Source organism: Monopterus albus, unplaced genomic scaffold (genome assembly GCF_001952655.1).
Source record: "Monopterus albus unplaced genomic scaffold, M_albus_1.0 scaffold175.1, whole genome shotgun sequence".
NCBI classification, from domain to species: Eukaryota; Metazoa; Chordata; class Actinopteri; order Synbranchiformes; family Synbranchidae; genus Monopterus; species Monopterus albus.
Genome location: NW_018128055.1, coordinates 430000 through 452126, shown reverse-complemented (window position 1 = coordinate 452126; position 22127 = coordinate 430000). Strand labels below are relative to the sequence as shown.

Here is a 22127-nt window from a genome sequence, read left to right as displayed (position 1 = left end):
TACTGTCCTCCAGCCAAACTCCATCTTTTAACTTTGAAATACTGACCCAGTGTAAAATACTTGACTTGTGCTACATCCCCTGTATGTTTACCACAAGAGAGCAGCACAACCTTTTCAATATAGGCTATAGGAATGATCTTGGCAGCTTTAAAATGTATGTGCAGGATGTGACGCGACTGTAGAAGAAAACCAGAATCTTTGTGTTTGTGAAAGATTTCTTTTTAGTTTTTGTTATTGAAGACTGAAGGGGAACAGACAATTACAGATATGATTAAACATGAGGATGACCCCATGACACTGCTGAGCCACATACAATAGTGCTTTTGTCAAAATGTACACAGTGACATAACAAAAGAACATGCAGTAATAGAACACATATGGAAACTCATACACTTCTTTATATACAGTTATATACATCATATTTACATAAGGAACAGCTTCAGTGTGAAGGTTGGCAGGTCCAACTTGTTCGTTCTGGCTGGTAAATAAAATCCCCCCTGCAAGACAAACAAACTGACATTAAGCCATGGAAATGATGTGATTTATCATCAGAACTACCAAATAAACATTTTTAATTTTGTTTAGTTACATGTTAAATATGAGTTTCTATAAGTTGTACTTTACATGTTGGATGAAAGGAAGAGCCTACACGCCTGTTACACAGAAACAAGATATTTGGGTCTAGCTCCTCTGATAACCTTGACCCACATCAACTTTGTTAGCACAAACCTGTATACAAATAATCAGCCTTAGTGTCTTATTCTAAAAGGAAACATACGATACCTGTGTCACTGCAAGCAATAAAACTTTAAATCACTGCCAACTAAACTTCACAAACACACATCAAAATGGTTTTCCAAGGATGCTAAGTGCTCTTTTTTGTTTGTTTCCTGAGATGTTCCTGGAGCTTTTCTGCTAACATCCATAGTGTGTTTCATTTTTTCCAGCTGTGAGCAGCTCCTCCCTTTCCTTGGTACAATGCACTGTGGAGCAACCGAGTGCACTCTAAAAGCAAAAGCTTTTTAGTGTGCATGGTGGGTGTTTTATGTATAATCTCACATATGAAAATACATCTGTACATGCTCAAACCCTGCTCAGGTTTAAGTCTTATGACTCATTTTGGTGGGTTGATAATCCACACCGGAAGTTGGTATTTTGCTGTGCTTACTCTCTCTGGTGTGGTGCTTTGTCTTCCCGACACAGTAGCCCCTCATCACATGGACAAATCTGGTTTATACTGAAGGCCAGACCGCCATCGGGCACGTAGCAGTTCTCACCACGGATCAGGCGTCTCTTGCACACTTGCTCACCGTGGTGCCGGGCACAGCACATGGATGCCCCACAGTCCCTGTCAACTTTACACCTGGCACCTGGATGATCAAAACAATGGTTACTTAGGTCAGATCATCTCATGAAGACAGTCTGAAGATTGTTTTGATATTTTAAGTTCCAAGTGAGGTTCAGGTTTTAAATAAATTGGTGTTGGCTGTGCTCTTACCCTCTTGTCCGTTGGGGATGCTGCGGTGGCACTTCCCGAACATGCAGCTGAGTCCACGGACACACTGCGCGTCCCTCCGACAGTAGTGGCCCTCCCCTCGTAGAGGAACACACAGACCAAAGTGGCGATCGCAGGAGAAACCCCGCCCACAGGCCCTGTCATGTTCGCACACAGCCTGGAATAAAAGAAGAGGCTTTTGTCAAAATCTGGCCCAAAGTCAAGTCCTGCAGTTTCCTGAAAATCCTTGAGCATTAAAATAAGATTTTCACACAAGTAGGAAGATGTGACACTACTTTCTGTGAACATATACATATTTTAGTACAAAAATGATATTTCTGCACAGAATCCAGGATCTTACCGTGACTGCTTTGGCAACAGGAACACCTTCTCTGAGCGCCATTGCTCCTTCTTTGGGAGGGCTGTGAGGCATGCTGAGCATCCAGGCCCAAATACGAGCCTCGGCCCAGGAGAAGCACAGACACATGCAGAGCACCCACAGACTCCCAGACATTTCCAATCAGCGTAAAAATGTATGAAGTAACTGAAAGTAAGATAATCAGAAAACAGGTAACCCAAGACAGGGAGACTCAAGGACAAAGATGAGTCACTTGTGAGAGTTTGTATAAGATAAAGAAATTTTAAAAAGCAAAAATTAAAAGCCCCAGTGAATGTGCAGAATGTCAGGTCTGAAGGGATCCATGCAGCATCAGTGGCTGCATCCTCTGCCAGCATGACTTTTATAGTTCACCACAGCTCGACTTCCCCCCACCAGGCTGTTTGTCCAAGCAGCAGGGTGGGAGGAGACAATTAGTTGTTAATGGATTAACTAAATTGCCCGGGTTGCCCCCTGCGGCCAGACAATTCTTGCAAAATGACCAGTACTGACATCAGCTTCACCAAGATGAGCACCGCCTCTGTGTGGTGAAGGGGAAGGACAAAAACAGGCAAATGCATGACATTTTCCATTGCTCCCTGAGTGACATCTGAAGCCACCGTGGCCCCAAAACTCCCTGCAAACACTTGTGGTCCCAACCTCCACAGCCCCACTGCCCCCTGCCCATCCCACTTCAGACCCCACGCTGAGAGCAATTAGCAGAAGTGCAACCTGCTGACGACCCCGTGATCTCATTAAATGTAATTACCATCAGTCATTAACTCTCAATGGGAGAAGGGGTGTGTGTGGCACAAGCAGATCAATTTTTGTACATTTTATGATTGTTTTTATTTGCCAAAAAGGAAACAAACCACACATCATTCAAACTGTAATCCACTGAAGTAAACAGAATACAATAACTTTGACATCCTGAAACGTTTTCAAATTTCAGAGTTTGCACCTGAATATCTAGTGATTCCTTGAAGTCAAGAGTTTTAGCTTGAAGCTTGAAGGATAAACTAAAACACAGTTTTTAAAAGGAACATACTGTTTTGGTAAAATGACATATTGTCACGGAGTACAGATGAAAACAGTAACAGAAGGCTGCACATAGAGATGACTCTATTAACTATGGATCATTACCTTTATAATGTGTATAACGTTCCTCCTGTCTGAATTACATTTTTTGTATAGTTTTGCAACTTCTCTTGCCAGAAACTGAAACTGATGACATCCTGCACAGCTGTGCTGCGAACATCTGTACCTTTTCGAACATTTTTGACTGATTTTCCATTTCACGTTCAAGTTCACCATCAGGCTACGTCTTGTTGTTCTGACGCTATCAGCTGTGATCGACAAAAAATACCAGCACTCCTGCCTTTCCTCTGCTCCTCTGTCCAACCTCAGAGGACTGAGCTGTCATTTTCCCTACGAGGTTGTGAAATTGCTCTGTTTTTGTTAAAAACATCATCTAATCTTTTTAGAAACCACAACCTTTTCCAAAAACACCTCTCCTTTAACAGAATGGCTCTGTCCGATCACCTTCTTCTGGAAAATCCTAACAATTTAGGACACCTCTGGAGTAAATACCGGGTGAGACAGGAGTTTTTCCAGAACAACACACTCTTTATCAAGTAATGTGATCCCCTGCAGATGTCCACTCGCTATCAGAGTGCAGAGAGAGATCTGTAATATCTGTTTTGTCTGTAACCATAACGTCTGTGTTAACACAAACTGCCTGAATAGTTTAACCTAAAGTTAGCAGTTCATGCTTCATTAGCATTCAGTGCTTTCACTCAGACTGAGATGCCTGGATAATCATTTACATATTGTCAGTGGCAGACAGCAAAGATCGGTTATGCAGATATTGCAGTGTCTGCAGCTCCAGGTAGTTAAGTCCTTATCAAAACAGGTTAACACAGACTAATGACGTAATTGACGGCCAATTAAGTCAACACAACAGCAGCAACTGGATCAGTTAGGAATATGTAAAGTAGTATTGTATCATGATTATGCAACCTGAGAAGTGTAATTATTCTAATTCATATGTATTGAGCAGCTAATTGTTCTATGGGGGATGTAAAAAGGACAAAGGTGCATTTAATGTCAAATCTATGTGAGTCATTCAGGTTTGTGAGTTTCAGCATCTACAGATTCATCATCACTCAATTAGCATATCTGACAAAATAGTCTGTTTTATAACTCACCAGCTGCAAATATGAAGCTGCTCACTTATACCTGTTTCTTCTCCTTACAAATCTGATGTCAGATTTTTCTGAGATTCCCAGCTCACACTACAACTCCCACATTCATCCCTTATCACATTCCCCCAAACACGTATTCCTGTTCTACATTTGTACTTACAGCAAGATATCCCCCGTGTTATTTACCCAGTGCTACCAGAGGGTAACTGTCTCCAAACAGCTCTGAACATGCTCTCCCAGTGATAATGATGTTCGTAATGAATGTGCTCAGCATCACAATCAACACTGCTGTTGGTCTTACAATTAGGGACTAACAAAAACAACAGGCAGGGTGATGTTTGTCCATTGTAATGGACCTTGACCCCCCGCAGGGAGTTCCAAATGGTGGAGGGCATGATGAGTCTGCCTTCCCACCACCCAAAAAACATTCAGTGCAAGAATGGACAATTGGAGTGAATGTGTAGTCAAGGCATTGGAGAGCAATGTGGTAAATGTATCGTTTCTTCAGGGTTCAATCTCTAATGTTAGTATTATTCACCCTATCAGCATGAATGAGTAGTATAAAAGCACCTACTAAATAGCTTATAACATTCTATAAAGCTGTTGTAAACAGATATAAAGACATTTAAGTGTTTATTAATGAATCTGTCATCATTTCAAACACTTCCCATAAAGTATAAATTGCTTGTGTTAAGACAGTACAGCTGTAATAATGGTATTAGATTAAACACATGAACACATATTTCAGCATTTTTTAAACTGATCATTTAATAACTTGCTGTATATACTAATTATTCACATGTGGAATTTATGATTACAATTATGTTATCATGAGCTGTCAACAAATACATTAATAAAAACTTTAAAATGTCAAATCTGTGTATAGATTACGTTTACGGTGTGTTATAAAGCCTCCATTTATCAAGCTCATTTATGCCTATAAAATACTAAACAGAGAAAACAAAATGTCCCCAGACTGGTTGAAATCAGAATTATAAGAATGACCCAAGACTAGGAAAAGCAACCGCTACAGGGCCGGACGGCTGTACGCTCACTACTCAAATTGGTAGGGCCCCATAAGTTACACAAGCCCCCTGTCACCGAGAAGATGTGATCATAAGCGTGGGTACAAAATGAAACTTGCGCTTTCCTGCAGCAACTTTGGTGGGGACTAGTCCAGACAGTCTGGGCATGATGGCACTCCTCATACTGTAGGTGCACGTGATTTTCAATCAAGACAACGATGATCTAGTCTCTCAGTCATGGTTTAGCTGCAACTCTGGTCCAAAGCCAGATGGAAGGCAGTATATCGATATGGATTACTGACAAAATATTGAATTGGGCAATATGATAAAATCAGTAATATCAATAACAGTATTGTTATTTATGATTTGCAGGTGCTATGTTTGTTTGTCGGTAGAGAAAATGCTGGATCATCACATCCAGCTTCAGCGAGTACTAACACAGAGCATCTTAAGATTTATCAATCATTTTAAGATTCTATGGGCAATATATTCTTTGCATATACCTCGTTCTGTTCTCTATGGGTGTACTTATTCATAAATGGAGCAAACAGGGCTGTAGTGGGAGCACTGGGGTATCAGGTGTGGCTTTGTGGCAACAGTAAATGGTTTACATGAGTCACTGGTGAGGCAGGAGGGTCCCATTGCAGAATTTTGCTTCCAGGGAAGTCAAACTGGTTCTGACTACACTTTAAACACACAGCTGGAGTCAGCAGCTGGTTAGCTTTGCTTAGACTGGACACAGTAGGAAACAGTAAGCCTGACTCAGTCCAGATGTAAAAATATGTGTCTCCCAGCACCTCTAAAGCTCACTTGTGATGTCTCGTTTGTCTAATCCATACAAAAATGGGCATGTATAAATGACAGGTCACTGGTTATGTGCTGGACCATTTCTTGGCCTGCAGGCAATGAGCAGAAACTCCCACAAAGATAAAATAATCAGAATATTTCTCTCATAAATCCTCATCATTATGAGTGTATAAATAAAACAAAAATCTAATTATGAACTGCATTTAGAAACTGTTTTTCGAAGCGCAGCTTAGAGAATGAGAAGCGCCAATAACCCATGTGTCTGGATGGATCACCAACTGTGTATTATTATAATAATAATAATAACAACCACCTTTATTTGGCCAAGTATGTTACACACAAGGAATTTTTCCGATACAGAATTGAGGCAGCCATCTGCAGCGCCAACTCAAACGATGGCTCTATCCATCGGGGGGGTTCAGTGTCTTGCTGAAGGACACTTTGACATGTGGACTGCGGGTGCCAAGATTTGAACCTCTGACCCTCCGGTTGGGAGACGACTGCTCTACCCACTGAACCACAGTCGCCCCCTTATCTTAAAGTATCTTTATAGTCTGTGAGACAGATGTCAACCAGTAATTAATTATATAACAGCTACATTCAGTGTCAGGCTGCCTATTAATTAGTAGTCGTGCTTTAGAGATATGAAGGTATTTGCTTTTAAAAACTGTTTCTAAACATTCATCAGGAACCCATTACACAAAATGGCTTGTGAGATTCAAATAACACTATTAACCCTGCTTCACCGATTCATAACTAACCCCACATGTGTCCTCTATGATTACTAACAGTGGCAGTAATACTTTAGACATTTTTACAAGAATGTATTGTGCTAACTTTCCTCACTGCTTTGGAGCCACAGACAAATGCACTTAACGTCCTCATTAAAAAAAAGTTGTGTTTTATTTTAGCCTCATACATTTGAATTGCATTTCTCGTAAGATTCATATAATGTTCTCTATAACCTGTTTCCACCTGGAACAGGATGGGAGAGGGTGACTCCCTCTGTAATGGGAAACAGTCATGTGCCGTCTTGGGGCCAGTTAAAAACAAAACAAAGGAAAAGAAGAGGAGCACAAGAAGAGAATGTGGAGCATGGGTCACTGACAGTCACAAAACAGTATCTGCACCACCATCATCAGTTATTATTATTTTGAAAAAAAAAAACTGTTTACAGGATCAGAGGAGAAAGCACACTTTTGGGGGGTTAAGGAGAATTCTTTTCGTCTCATTGAATCAGAAAGACATCACGTCCTGTCCCACTGTCACTGGGTTTATCGGACAATGTGGAGAATCTTAGTTAATGCACCTTTAAAGAAACAAAACATGAAACTTGATTTGTATTTTCATAATTTAACAGTAGTGTCTTCAGAGACGGTGAGCAAAAAGAAAGAAAAAGACTGGAGTACATCTCTGCCTGAAAAGTCAGAAGTAAGGATAATCACCTTTATTGGCCAAGTATGTTACACACACAAGGAATTTGTTTCCGGTACAGAACCGATGGCAGCCATCTGCGGTGCCAACTCAACCGATGGCTCTAACCATCGGGGGCAACTTAGGGGTTCTGTGTGACTCGAACCTCCAACCCTCCCGTTGGAGGGGGAGATGACTGCTCTACCCACTGAACCACAGTCGCCCCCATATGTAAATAAAATAAAAATAAAAATGTAGTTTAAAAACTTCAGAAACAGGTGCTGTTTGGAGTCAAGGTGACTGCATATAAAACAGAAAGAAATCCAAAAGGCACTCGAATCTTGAGATATAAAGATTTAAACAAGCCTTTAATAAAACATGGCTGACACCAACTTGTATCAGCTACAAGCGTTCATCAGGGAGTTTAAATAAAATACAAGTACAGACATTAAATAGCACATGACCTGACACATGACCTGACACTAAATAAGCTGCAGGTGTGTGGACAGAAAAGAGGCGCAGCCAAAATCAAAGCAACATGAACCACCACCCAATACAAACCCAAGTATCCCCACAATGCAACATACCAGAGCCAAAAGCAGAAGTCCACGCAAAAGGCAAACGCAAAGGAAAACCTCTACAACAATTGGGCAAAATCACTGGAGTCACTAAGCCCTGGAAATGCTGAAATCCAAAATGTTTCCCTCTGAAGTAATTGTCAGAGTCTGTCTCCCCATCTGACTAATTCATGGATGACCTCAGTGAACTGTCAATGGCTGGAAAAACATGTTCAAGAAAGAAAGAAAACTTTTAAACTGCATTAATCCATGTGTTACTTCTTCAAATAACCCACAGGGGAAAATTTTCTCATAATGTAAACCATTAAACTATCACATTTGTTCTGCCTCCACATGGAGGAGACACGCTCCTCCCAATTCCAACCCCCCTTTTTTTTGTTTTGATGAAAAGAAAAAATGGAGAAACAGATAAATAGTTCCTCTTTGGGGAAGTCTTACAAAAACCCAGAGCTCTGTTTGAGAGAGAAGGAGAGAAACAAACACCAGAACAGAGCCAGTGAGAGAGAAAGAGAGATAGGGAAGTGGAGAGTTAGTGCAAGGAGCAGAAGATAATGCGACTGGAGCAGACAGAAAACACAACCGCTCAATCTGCAACACTTCAGCTGTCTGTCAACTCTTTTGTGGCCATGGGTCCGTCATCCCAGAAGTTACTCTGAGGGCCAAACAAGGACATAAAGCGGAGGAGAGAGCGACAGAGGAAGGCAGAGGAAAGCAGTAAACCCTGGCTGAGGTGAGGAGCAAGCAGCTGTGTGAGAACAGAGGTGAAGGCAGAGAGACGTCAAGCGGGGGAGTGAAGGAGCGAGGCGCCCCGTTCTTCCAGCAAAGAGAGAGGGGAAACCGGGGAAAACAAGAAGAAGAGAGCAGAGGTAAAGAGCCCGGGGAGGAGGGAGAAGAGTCGGGCGGACATGGGGCTTTGTGCTGTTCTCCTCATCTGTCTCTCCCAGGCCGAGCTGGGGAGAGTCTGGGCTCAAGAGCATGAAGGTAAGCAGCAAATACACACAGGTATTCACATGTACTCAAGTCCTGCACAGAAATATTATCTGGCTTGAATTCCTTGGCACAAACTCACAACAAACATGCTTGTAAATGTTCTGGTTGAGTTGCACATGCGAAGCTAACAGGTCCCCTGACATTTCTCTCCGTCGGTGACTGGAAGAACATGAAAGGGTGCGTGTAGATCTGGACTTTCTTAAATCCAAAACCTCTGTGTTTCATTTACTTAAAGAAACCAAGTGTCTGCTGTTCATGTGCTCGAGAAATAAGAATCACGTGAATGGAAATCCTGTATTTTATCAGATAAATATTTGTTCAATTTAATCAGTAATTTTATTTATGACTTGTTTTCTCATTCTAGCAGGCGATTTATACGCACATAAAAAGTCAGTGACAGCAGCAGCTGAACCTTTGCAGTTTCTTGTTTTGCTCTGATTTCAAACTGTGTCTAATCATCAATATGTGGTCTCCTGTAGATGTATGCTGTATACTCCTTGGCCATACTGTCTGTGTGTCTGTATGTGCGTATGCGCATGTATGTATCTTTGTACTCCTTGGAGATACTTTATTTTTAGCCAGCCCCCGCTCTTCTGCTGCTGCTCCTCCTTCAACAATCAGTGGTGCTCCAGTTTCTCTGGCCTCTCCTGTGGTCCTAGTTCCTCTGATCAAGGGCCTGGCTCTGCAATGGACAACCCGACTGTGCACAGGCCAGAGACACAGATCTCCCCTAACATAAGACAACTCAGAGTCCAGCAAAATGTCTGTGTTCCTCTTCACCACTTAAATAGGTTAAAACCAAGGGTTGAGCTCCAGTTGTCAGCCCAGTAACAGCAGCTTTCCTATCCTGGGCCCTTCGCCCTCAGCCTGATAACTTCATCGTGCTTGCTCACACTAGAAAGTAGAACACTCTTCGCTAAGATGCTGGAAGCTCAGTGATAGTGACTATTCAATCTCCCAGTCACTTCTTTTGAAGGGAATGTGATTGTGTCACCCTGTCTTGCCTCACAGCTCACTCCAGACCACGCCAAATCTCCTTTGCAGAGCCGTTAGCACTCCAGCAGAGGTGCACAAAAATGGTTGTATGCCTGTCCCCATTCTCTTAGAGCTTAGCACTATTAAAACTGATCAACATCACACATTTCAGTGTCTAATTTTCCTAAAACTCTACACAAAGGTTTTGTACAGAGTTACGTCACTTGTTTGAATCCTGGCCGTGGTGATTCTATTGAATTAACTGATCTTAGTCTAAAATTTAGCCACTGTAAATGCTGGTGTGACCAGGCTTTCACATGGGCCTGCTGCATGTAGAGAAGAAATGGAATTCATCTGTGGAAATGACTGTACTGTTCATGTGCAAATGTTAGGTTGGCACTTTGTAAAAACAAAAATGCATACATCTAAACAATATTGTAAAAAATCATCCTACAGCACCTCTAAAGCTCACTCATTAACATCTTATAGCTTGCATTTAATCCATCTAGAACATATATATCACAGTATACATACTCAGACAAAATCTTTACCCCTCTCCCTGCTGATTAATCACACTCCAAAACAATCATAGCAATAAACCAGCAGGTAGCTGCTTAATGAATCAAAGCTGCCAAGCCAGTTAGGTCATGTCACTCTCGGGCCAGGTTGCAGACATGCAAACATAGACAAAAAATTCCAACAACTCTGAATTCTGGACTGGCAACCTCATGGAGACCAGAAGATTCTGGAGGTGGCGAGGACGCTGCCTAAATAGAAGGGATAAACAGGTGCAAACAATAAGGAGCAGGTGAACTAATGATGATTAATGAACGTAAAGAAAAGACCAGAACTAAGGTGAAACAAAACAGGAAATAGTGTCAAAATAAAAGCCAGACAGGAAGCAGTGGAACCGAATCATGACAGAACCTTCTTACAGAGCAAGGTGAGCTGTTTCCCTGTTCCCTGTGTCCACTCATTTCTTTATCTCATATAAAAAATAATCAGCAGATTTATTGACAATACAAATCTTTGGAAAACTAAATTCAAAGTGTCTGTCAAACTGTCATGTGGAATTGATTGGAACTGATTCTAAAGAGATTCAGAAAAAGATTAGTCAGCAGTTACTGTACATGTCTTATTAAAAAAGCCCCTATTGTGAAAACACTAATACACTGGAAACAAGTCTGGCCAAGCCCATCTGCAAAGCGGAACATGTTAGCTGCACTGAAAATCTGTTCATCTCCTAAATCAAACATCTTCTTAAACTCTGATCTATTTGTCCAAATATATCTCAAGGCCAGTTTTGTTTTTCATTTTCAGTTACTTATCAGTTCAGCTGCCAGTGTTTGTTAATGTGTTATGGTTACTGCTGCTCCTCTCAGTGTACAGGTGCCAGCTGGCTTCCTTCCACACCACAAACCCCAGGCCCGTTTTAACACAAATCACCCTTTTAAAATCCAACCACAATGAAACCGCATAATTAAACTACAGTGACACGTGGCTGTGGCCTCGTGTTGTGATTACTCTCCTTTAGTCAGAAGGCCGCAGGTGCTCTGTTAATCCCTGTCCTGACAATAACACTGTGTTTCATCGCCAACAGCACACAAAAGAGAACTGCTGCAAGACCCGGACTATCTCTATCTTGAGATTTAATAACCCCCCACTCTGCTGTGTTTGGACACTACATAATGGCTCACTTTCTTCAGTGTTTATGTCTCTGGAGCGAAGATGTTGGCTGTTTGTTCTCTCTGCTGGGTCTGCTGATAATTCTCTCTTCCTCTAGTACAACCCTTTGTGCCCTCAGTGCATCCTCTTCACTTGAACTACAAAGTTTTGTGAATTTACCCACAGAGAGGTTATTTCCATGGGAAATGTATTTTTCATCCCTAGACTTCTTCCAGCTAAACAGACTGAAAGACCATTTAGCTTTTGTCTCAGCTGAGGAACGTAGCTGTGGCTGCTGCTGAGCGCTTCCTTCAGCTGTCGTCTTGCTTTTAGAAGCTGTTCTCAATTAGTGAAACTTTGATCTATTCTGTTGTATAGACGTGTGACATCAAGAGAAAGTTTAGATCAGTATAAATAATTTGGTCTGCGATACAAACAGAAGCAATGATAGAAGCTCACAGAGCTCTGGAAAAAGGCAAAGAGAGAGCAAGAGTTCAGGAGGATGGGAAACAGCTGCATGGGAGATGGTAATGGACCAAATGCACAACCTGTATAACCACGGCACCACGTATATGCCTTAAAATAATGCGTCCTAGTTCGATTTGACTCCCAACACCCACTAGATTTGTGGCTGGAAAAATGTGTACACAAACATATACTTGATAAAGACGTTGACATACATTTTGTAGTAACTAATGCGTAGTCCCTGATAAGCCACTTCCTCCTCAGACCTCTTCCCCTGCTGCTCCACGCCTCCTCCGCTGTTTAGTGATAAGTGCTGCCAATCTGACCCAATTAGGAGCCTCTTGTTCTGAATCTCTGAATCTGAATCTGACATTTACTCCCATTCAGCCACAAGAACATTAGTGATGTCCAACACTGACGCTGGGTGATAAAGTCTGGACCACAGCTGCTATTCCAACTTTTCTTTTTCTGAGTTGAGGCCAGGGCCCTGTGCAGGTGTTTCAAGTCCTTCCACACCAAACAGGGAAGAATATTTCTTTATGGCAAATCTAAAGAGCTAAAGTTGGCAACTGGACTTACTTGAGGCTCTTAAAGGCATTTCCCCTCCTTCTGAGAATCTTCTCGTTAAATGTCTTCAAGAACATCAAGCACCCCTAACCCTGCCAGTTTTAGTACTAGCAAAGTGAAGATCCTCTGCTGTTTTCCTAATGCTGTGTACACAGGAGTCAGTGCAGCAGCCGGTTGCTAAAGCTGCTTTAATCTACCTCGCCAGGGATAATGTCCTCTGAAAAACCACCTAACAAGTGCCCTTCTTCTCTCAGGAGGACTCGCAGAAGTACTACAGACGGCAGAGTTTTGGTCCAACAGACAGCTATATTATGACCTAGACGATGGAGACTCTCCACAGACATTTCCTTATGAACTCAAGCATTGTCATGGTGAGACAGGAAAGGCTCTTCCTCAGAGGCAGAGGCACACGACTGACTAAAACATCACTGACTGCTGTAGCAGTAAGATTTTAATTGGAACAAACAGACCAAGCCGAAGCAATAAAACCACAAAAAAGTATTTGAACAGGATCCAGGGTGTCCACATATTTTTATCATATGCTGTAAACACAATTTTAAAAGAAAGAGGCCGAGAGGGGGTCTTAACCTCAGGCTGACTTTTGTCTTTCCCTTTCCTAACATATTGTTGTTTAACAGCTCAGCTTACATAAAATCCAGACAGCAAACTGGATACTTGTTCTTCATTAGGAAAACAGCAGAGATCTTCACTTTGCTGAACGAGCAGGGGGTTCTGCTGAACTGGCAACTGTGTCAATTCTCACAGTGCGCGGGAACGGGGAGTCATGGATCAATTTACTACTAAAATAAAAAGAAATACATTCCTGAAGGGAAGTAAATGTGAAAAATATAAACATCCAGCTATGATCTGTTGAACAGATGACAAGAAAAACCACACCAGAGAAGGTGGCTGGCAGAGACATAAACACAGACACAAATGTGGCTCCACGTGAACTCTGTGCATGCATAGGGATTACTGGGCCAATGTGGCACCAAGTGAAGGTTTCATCATGCCGCACAGGAAGTTCATTACCAGCCAGCCAAAGCGCACACTCCACATTATTAGTTTAAGGTGCTAAAACTAATAAGAAATCATGGCACGTCTGCAAGAGGTAAAGAAAATCTAGTTATGACTCTGTTTTCCTGGTAGTTTTTAGTCCTGCATGTCACTGCTCTGGATGCCATTTTCTGTGGAGACATCTGTCTGTTAATCATCCAAATTATGGTAACAATGCTGAGCAGATGTGATCACAGGCTTTAAAAGAAAACAAAAATTATGTCCACCCCAAAAACTCCCAAGCTAATCATTAATTAAAGTCATAACTTGGTGTTTTATTTGTTGAGGAACTCTTAGTGTGCCTCAACTGATGGTCAGTAACAGGGGAAGATTACTACAGCATGAATAAAACCTGCCGAAGAACTCTTGACCCTGCAAAGTTCAGGAGACATGTGCGTGTTCATGTATTCAATCCTCTTGAATGTGTCTGCATGCAGGGTCCACATGTGAATGCTGACTCTGATAATGCCTGTTTTTCATAGATGCACTAGGCCAGACTCCTCTGCAGACAGATGGGGGCCCGTCCAGTTTTCACAGAACCAGGAGGGACCAGCAGACCTTGCATAAACACAGACAAGCTCGCGACACACAGACTGAAGGTGGAGGAGTGGATATCAGCACCCTGCCTGATAACATGACCCAGATAGTGGTGAGATGCAAACCACCGGACCCTGTGCTAAGCCCAGTTCTCTTAGTTACTGTCAAGCTTTCTGTTCTAGCACAGTACATGTACATGTATCATGTTTACCATGATGCAAAAGGAACCTCCTCATGCTTTTAAAGACTACATTCATGGTATCATGGCTCAGAGTGAGACTGAAGCTACCACAGGTCCCACATAGGAAGTTAGCATGCTCATGAGCTGAACCATGTCCTTGCATTGCATTGTAGCTAGCTAGCCCTAGCATTATCCAAAAAGTAAAAAAATGTTACTTTGTTCAAACATTACCTCTTTTCAGTGCTACTACAGCAAATTCTTTTCTGGAAATCAACACAGTAGTTAGATTGTGCATTGCTGTTTTTATTGTCAGACAGTATGCTTTAACAAGAGTTTGCAAAGCCTGAGTAACAAGTTTGGCTGTAACACATCCGTGCTATTGGTTAATGCAGCTTAGTGAGCAAAAGGGAGTGCTTGGTTTGATGCAAGGCATCTCCCTGCTATTGCTAACACAGCTGAATCGTTGTCACATGAGACCGAGATCGCACAGGGATCTAACTCACACCCAGCGTGCAAAACAATTTATGGTGCAGCCCTAATCGTAATAATACTGAACGGTCAACAGAGGTCATGCCAGAGAAGCTTTGAGCAGATGCCACAGTTATTAGGTGTCTGCCAGGTGGATTTGATCTGTCATCTTCTATTCATCCCCTTTTAGGTCTGTGTGTGTTTGTGTTTATATGAATGTCTATGAAAAGGTTTTATGTCCTAGACTCCTCTTTCACTTTAATCGGCCTCAGTACAATTCAACCAAAATTTCCTTTCTCTACAATTCAAATTGAAAACAGACGACAACATTGTGCTGCCAACTTACAGTGTGTGTTTAAGTGTAACTGTGTGTTAGCATGTGCACGTGTGTATGCTTTTGAATGACTCACTTGCACAAGATCACAAGTAGCTCTGTTGTACTGCTGCTGGTGACTCTTTCCGAGAGGTCCGATCCCAACTTTCGAGAGCCTCTGTCTCTTGTTCAACGGGAATCTCTTCAATGAATCAGTCAGCTGTGAGAGAAAAGTAAATGATTGTTCACATCTCCTCACCTAGAAATCCCACACCCCCCTCTAGAAAACACAGGCTGGTGTCAGGCAGCAAAAAAACTGGGTCATTTTCTGTATATAGAGCAGCCGGAGAGGCAGTGACAGTGCTGCATTTAACTGCTCCACTTTCTGAGCCCACGCCAAACCCCAGAACTATTGCTCTCTGTCACCTTGAACTGTGGCATATATTAATAACGCCATCAAACCCAGAGATCTGTACAGAGAGACGGGCCCTTGTTATCAAAGCAGCGGGTGTAATGTGTAAACAGCTCCCCCAGGTGGAAGTGTATGGATGGAAACATGTGCCCTTGTCCCATTGCAGTGGTTCCCCCTTCACCCTTCACACAAAGCAGTGTCCTCTTTGATTTAGTGTTGTGTGTCCATGATGCAAGAGCAGATCAATCAAAGGATGATTCTCCCTTTTCATTCTCATTTGAACAGTAGTGATGTAACTGATCCGAGTTGACTCGTGATTCATTTTAAGATTTTATTGAAACTTAGGAGACACTTTCATTTTCTGATCTGAAAAATGATCCGACCCATGCCCTGTTAAATAGTGTCCATAAGAAAGAAGAAAACAACTAAATGAAACAAATTTTGTGTTGTCTCACCTCACAGCTCCTGGGTCACTCCCCAAATCCCCCGGGGGAAGGGGGGGGGGGGGCATCACCAAGGCTGGGAACCAGTGTCCGGTGATCCTCTCTGATTCACCATCACTGGATCACCTGATAACAAAATGGCTGAAAAAAGAATGAATTAAATAAAAATTCAAGTTCAGTGTTCGGCACAAATCCATCTTATTCTCTTTAAAATGATGAAGGCCACCAATACACCTTGATCTGCAAGCTAGTCATGAAAATTACAATTAGATATTTTTGTCAAATTGTTCACCTACACCTATCAGCCATAACATTATGACCACCTGCCTAATGCTGTGTACACAGGAGTAAGTGCAGCAGCTGGTTGCTAAAGCTGCTTTAATCTACCTCACCAGGGATAATGTCCTCTGAAAAACCACCTAACAAGTGTCCTTCTTCTCTCAGGAGGACTCGCAGAAGTACTACAGATGGCAGAGTTTTGGTCCAACAGACAGACGGACTGAAGCCTTGTGGGTAGATCTGAACATGCTGCACAAGAGTCAAGTCCGAATCCACGGCATACTGTCTAATACACACCGTCAGGCAGCGGTGAGAGGAGCGTGCACACACACACACACACACACACAGGCCAGGACAAACAACCATCTGATTCAACACCCATTTATGTCTGCTACCTTTTCTTTTCCACAGAGGGTGGCGCTTTCTTTCGATTTCCCTTTTTATGGGCACTACTTAAGACAAATTATCGTAGCAACTGGAGGTGAGTTCCATGTTGTATTATTTGACATCAGGGTAGCACACACACCTGCTTTGCTCGTCCAATCAGGAGACAACATCCACCAGTGAGCTGAGGGATATTTTGTCCTACCCTGGGGAAATACTCAGGCCATAATAAATCTCACTAATTGTAAATGCCTTCGCTTTTTTTTTTTTTTTTTTTTTTGATGGTTTTAATTGCTTAAAGGCTTGCTGTGTATGCCCTAAATTTAAATCCAAAGAAAATAACCATGCAAGAATGGGCGGCTGGTTGATTTCACATTGTTGCTTTGATAAAAATTCTATGAATATGCACAAGATGGAGACAAAATCTCATGGGTCACTTGCACAAAATTGGTTTAACTTTGTTCTTTCTGTTTCCATGAGACAATCCTGTTAAATCAAGCATCATTTGTGATGAACTGCCTCATACAACTGTGTGTTTAACAGTGTAATGCTGTGTAAAATGGCTGTGTGGCTCATCATGTCACCTGTCTTCACGTTTCTGCTGTTAAAGGAGCCAAATGAGACAATCTGATTAAATGTAGAGGTTTGAAATGTTGTTTTGCAGTATTTAACTTCATAACAGGTATAAACATACAACATGCACTACAATGGTCCTTACAGTTGTGCTAATTCACTGAATGAGGCATTTTTAACATACATATTGTGTTTCTGCCCCCTCCCACCAGGCTTCATCTTTATGGGGGAGATTACTCATCGAATGCTAACTGCCACACAGTACGTTGCTCCCCTCATGGCCAACTTTGACCCCAGCTTCTCCAGAAACTCAACAGTGAAGTACTTAGACAACGGTAAGTGGGAGTTCCTCTGTGAAGCCGGTACTGTTTGGGAACTCCTGATCACCCCTGACGGACCTCTGTCCCTGACGGACCTCCATGTCCTCAGGTAATCTATTTGTGGTGCAGTGGGACAAAGTTCGGCTAAAGGACCGAGAGCCTGAAGGAGCTTTTACATTCCAGGTGGCCCTCTACAAAAACGGAACCATTGTCTTCAACTACAGAGACGTAAGCTACAGATTTCAGCCGTTCTCATCATCAGGTCAGGTTTGGCCATGTTAAAACAAACAGCTGTTCCTTTTCAGATCCCTGTACCAGTGGTGAAAATGAATTCCACTGAGCACCCAGTCAAAGTGGGACTGTCTGATGCTTTCATGGCGTCCCTCTCCTCCTCGCAGCTCCAAGGTCAGTTCTCTTGTAATAATAAAAAGGTTTTTCCTGTTACCAACCTACTTTACTGTAAAAAGAAATGTTCTTGTTATAACAAAACGCCATATTTGTAGAGTGTAAGACCCTTACATCCAGACCATGGTATTGGTTTGTATGTTAGCCGATGAGTAACAAGAAACTGAAGCGAAGAGCTATGAAATGAAACGGATCTCTGTAGTAACTGAGAAACTGTTCATGTTTGTCCACCAGAGGGCACTAACAGGCTGCGTCTCAAATTCATTATAAGCAGATTTAAAGATGTGTATTGTGTTTGTCAAAAAAACAAATACTGCCTGATACATGGGATTTAAAATGTTAATATTAACCTTAAAAATCAGGGTCCAGAAGAAACTTTCATAAGTTCTAAAAAGAAAAATATACTAGGTATTAAGAGGTCAGGAAGCAGCCTTTAAAACATGGCAGAAACACAAAGCTTGCAAACACACTAATATTTCATATTTGTCTTGAAGATGCGAACCGACGCACTATCTATGAGTATCACCGTGTTGAGATCGACACCACAAAGATTGTCAGTCGATCTGCTTTTGAGTTCACACCTCTGCCCAGTAAGTGTCGTTACAAACCGGCCTTTGCACGACAGCCTCGCCTCATTACTCACGTATCTAACTCCAGAGCACTGTGTCCGATTCCTCCAGCTTGCCTTCAACACACATCCTGTGATTTGTGCCTGACATCCAACCTGACAGCTGGCTGCGGCTGGTGCAACACACTCCAGCGGTAGGCTGAAACTCTACAAATGTGTTGCGATGAAGCCGTAGAGAGCCTGGCTCTTCTCACTTTGTTCTCATTGAGTTTCAGATGCTCGGATGGTATTGACCGGCACAGGCAGGAATGGATAGATTATAACTGCCCTGAAGAGGTGAGATATATTTTCCATGTATATGGCACAGAAGTGAGCCACAGAAGAGGATTAGGGCCATAGTAAAAAAAAATGATTTGAGTTCTGACTTTAATTTCAGAATTGTGACTTTTTTCTCAGAATTCAGGGAAAAAATGTCAGAATTTTTTTTTATAGTGAAACCTATTCCTCTTCCGTAGTGAACAGCTGAATTGTTTGTTGAATCATTCCTGTGGGTGTTCACTCAGGCTAAAGGCACATGTGAGGACTACAGCCCAGTGCTACCTGAGGGATCTGTGAGCTCCTTCAACCACTCTTTCTCTGGTCCGACACCTTCTTCAGGTGACCAGCCTGTCACTGGTGGTGAGTTTCTCTCAGTCTAGAGGGAAACAGACAGTGAAGGTTTGTCAGTAAAGGTTCACCTCAGCTGTCCACATGGTCCAGTGGCTGGACAAAGTTGAACCCAAATCACTGCACTGGAGTTTTGATTGAAAACTGGAAGCAAATAGTTTGTATTCATCATTTTTCAGAGAAAGTGAAGCAGCATCGCACACCACACAAGGTTCATCGCTTTTGTGGCACTTCAGTGTTTAATCAGACCTGTAGCAAACACTGTCGCAACTATTTGAGTAGGAATTACTTTCCAACTGCCTCATCAATCAGTTTTCTGCCACTTATCTGAGGCCAGGTCACATTAAATTGTTATATTGCAGTGAATTATTGTTATATACAGTGGGGAAGTATTGACAAAATGCCATATGTCAATAAATGAATATAGACTATGTAATAATTATATAATTTTATAATTATAAGAATGGGCCTCATAGCACTCTACTGCTTTTCCCTCATTTGACCACTTTGACTGTGTAACAGGCATTACATTGGAGTATCTGTGGTATTACAAAAGTCCTAAAAAGTCTTAAGTTTAATGTGGGTGACCACTGCAGACACACTGATATTATCCCAGCCTGTTGCCTTAGATGGAAACCTACATGAAATATTCCTTTAACACCACCAACATCCTCTGTTTTCTTTGCTTTCAGATGTACAGACGGGTTCTCCAAACCATAAGGGGATAACAGAGAACACAGCCATCATTGCAGGTGTAGTGGCTGCCCTGGTTCTGCTTGTAGCTCTGACCTTACTCGCTGTCTACTACATCAACACACACCCAACGGTTGCCCCACCGTTCTACCTCATGCAGGTGAGGAAAAACAACCTCATCCTCCATCGATACCACATTTTCATGCGCTCTGTAGTTAACAACTACTATTTGATGTTTGTAGCGACGTCCCAACAACTACTGGCCCTCTATGAAGTTCCGCAACCAGGGCTGCCACTCCAGCTACGCTGAGGTCGAGCTCAGGGGTCATGAAAAGGAAGGCTTCATTGAAGCTGACCAGTGCTGCTGAGGGAACTGTACCTGCAGGACGGAGTCAGAAGGAGAAAGGATACCATCTTGAGGACTGTGACAGTATGACAAGGGGTTGACTATGGACGATCAGGCAGACCTTAACACAGGGCATCCCTGCTCCAGCCTTGCCAGCTGGACAGTGTGTACTGTAACTGCTCTTGTGTCTTGCTCATTGCCATTACACCCAGGATTTGAAATATTATCCAAGGGTTGGACGAAGTGAGAGGGAGCTGCCTGTACAGGAATGATGAGATGCAAACATGTAACTGTAACAAAACCCATCAATCCAAGGGGCTGTCAGGGAATGAATCAAACTAGCCTTCATACTGCAAATCAACATACAGCTCAACTTCACTATGTCTTTTTGTTTTTCATCCATTTTATGAAGTAATTCACAGTGGCCCCAAAGCACTCCATGCACACAGAAAACATCTTTATCAATTTGACAGTACAAAAAAACATAATACCAAATACTGACTAGGCATTAGTGGTTCTGCAAAATGAGAAAGCTTAACATTTTGTCTGCTGTTGTGTGTTAACTCTGCAACATTTGTCTGCATTTGCTCGTTTTCAGTAGCTTCATGTATTTGCGGCTTGTTTCTCTGTTTGTTTTTTCACATGTAACAGTTTTTTTCTAAAATGCTGAAGCTGTTTTGTTTGCTTGTGTTTTCACTTGTGTTTTCTTACGGTGTGATGTTGAGCTCTAAGGGCCACTGTGTGATTTTTAGTTCATAAAATTTCCATAAGAGCAATGACTGGTTCATAAACTGTTATATGGACTTCACTACAACAGATATTTAGCTCTATAACTAACTGTAATGACAATGATCATCTCAATCTTCTCTGGACAAATAGACTGTATGAATTTTAGAGACATCGAGTTATGAGGGTTTTCTTTCAATCTTTCTGTTTAAATGTCTTCCAATAAAACTTGGTGGCGAGTGTTGATATTAATCTCATGCTCAGTGAGAGCCTGAAAATCTATGGAACAAATCATCCTGATCTATAATTAGTGCAGGTGTATTGACAAAGTGTGATGAGGTGGTTATGATTAGTGCCCCAGGCTGCCTCATGTATCATTTTACATTCGACTGATATGGAGCGCTAATAATCAATCAATTTTAGCAATCGTTTTTATGTAAAAAAAAAATAAATAAAAAAAAATAATTATATATATATATCTTTGGTATATATCCAACTTCTTTAATGTGAATATTTTCTGATGTTCCAGTTCTGTTCAGCTGAACAGAACTGATGAAGCCTCTTGGATGAGAGGTGAAACGTCTTCGACCTAGAAATCATTCTAAGTTTTTCAGCTTACTATGACCTGAATGGCTGAAAATCTGCACAGACAAACAAACACGTGTGCTGATATTTGACTTACGGGTCGATGTAGACACACTAACAAAACGAACAGGACAAATGAAGGCTGTAACACGTGTATAAGGACATTAACTGTGTAACCGCAGAAACATTTGGGTAGCATATTGCATACAAAACCCAGGTGGAACATTCCATTCTAACAACTACTGGGTCAGGTGGAACATACCATTCTAACACACTAGTGGGTCAGGTGGAGCATACCATTCTAACACACTAGTGGGTAGGGCTAGGAATAGTCTAAATGGAGCCATAAGTGAAATACCGTGACAAATACAGTTTAGTAAAACATAAAACTGCATTTGTGAGTTCGAATTTATATTATTAAAGAATAGAGCATTTGTTTTAGCCGTGAACTGGGATAAACTTTACCATAACGGTAAATACCATAACTGTCTTCTGAGGCGAGCCCATTCACAGCCTTACATAGACATAAACATAGATATACACTGTACATCCATGCGATGTGTATGGATGACTTTTTTTTAATTGAAACAAAGTAACACATTAACAAAACAG

General features: G+C 41.9%; 2 protein-coding genes across 4 annotated transcripts; one reads left to right on the top strand and one right to left on the bottom strand.

Moving 5' to 3' along the window:
• Positions 1-208: 208 nt before the first annotated feature.
• LOC109969582 (dickkopf-related protein 3-like) lies at positions 209-15833 on the bottom strand. 3 transcript variants are annotated; one of them, XM_020616564.1, is made up of 5 exons: positions 15213-15833; positions 1857-2039; positions 1499-1673; positions 1169-1370; positions 209-497 (listed from the first exon to the last, which is right to left on the bottom strand). In XM_020616564.1, the coding sequence occupies exons 2-5, from the start codon at positions 2007-2009 to the stop codon at positions 440-442; spliced, it is 588 nt and encodes a 195-aa protein (XP_020472220.1). In that variant the 5' UTR covers positions 2010-2039; positions 15213-15833; the 3' UTR covers positions 209-439. The 3 variants fall into 3 exon arrangements, with proteins under 3 accessions (XP_020472220.1, XP_020472221.1, XP_020472222.1); XM_020616565.1 differs by lacking the exon at positions 15213-15833 and adding an exon at positions 14566-15042; XM_020616566.1 differs by lacking the exon at positions 209-497 and having other exon boundaries at positions 1165-1370.
• On the top strand, positions 8138-20244 carry LOC109969581 (plexin domain-containing protein 1-like). The gene is made up of 13 exons (XM_020616563.1): positions 8138-8879; positions 14099-14265; positions 16415-16558; positions 16661-16730; positions 17419-17541; positions 17636-17754; positions 17832-17931; positions 18426-18521; positions 18612-18693; positions 18775-18835; positions 19063-19177; positions 19858-20018; positions 20101-20244. Exons 1-13 carry the CDS (start codon positions 8804-8806, stop codon positions 20224-20226), a joined length of 1440 nt encoding a protein of 479 aa, XP_020472219.1. The 5' UTR covers positions 8138-8803; the 3' UTR covers positions 20227-20244.
• Positions 20245-22127: the final 1883 nt, after the last annotated feature.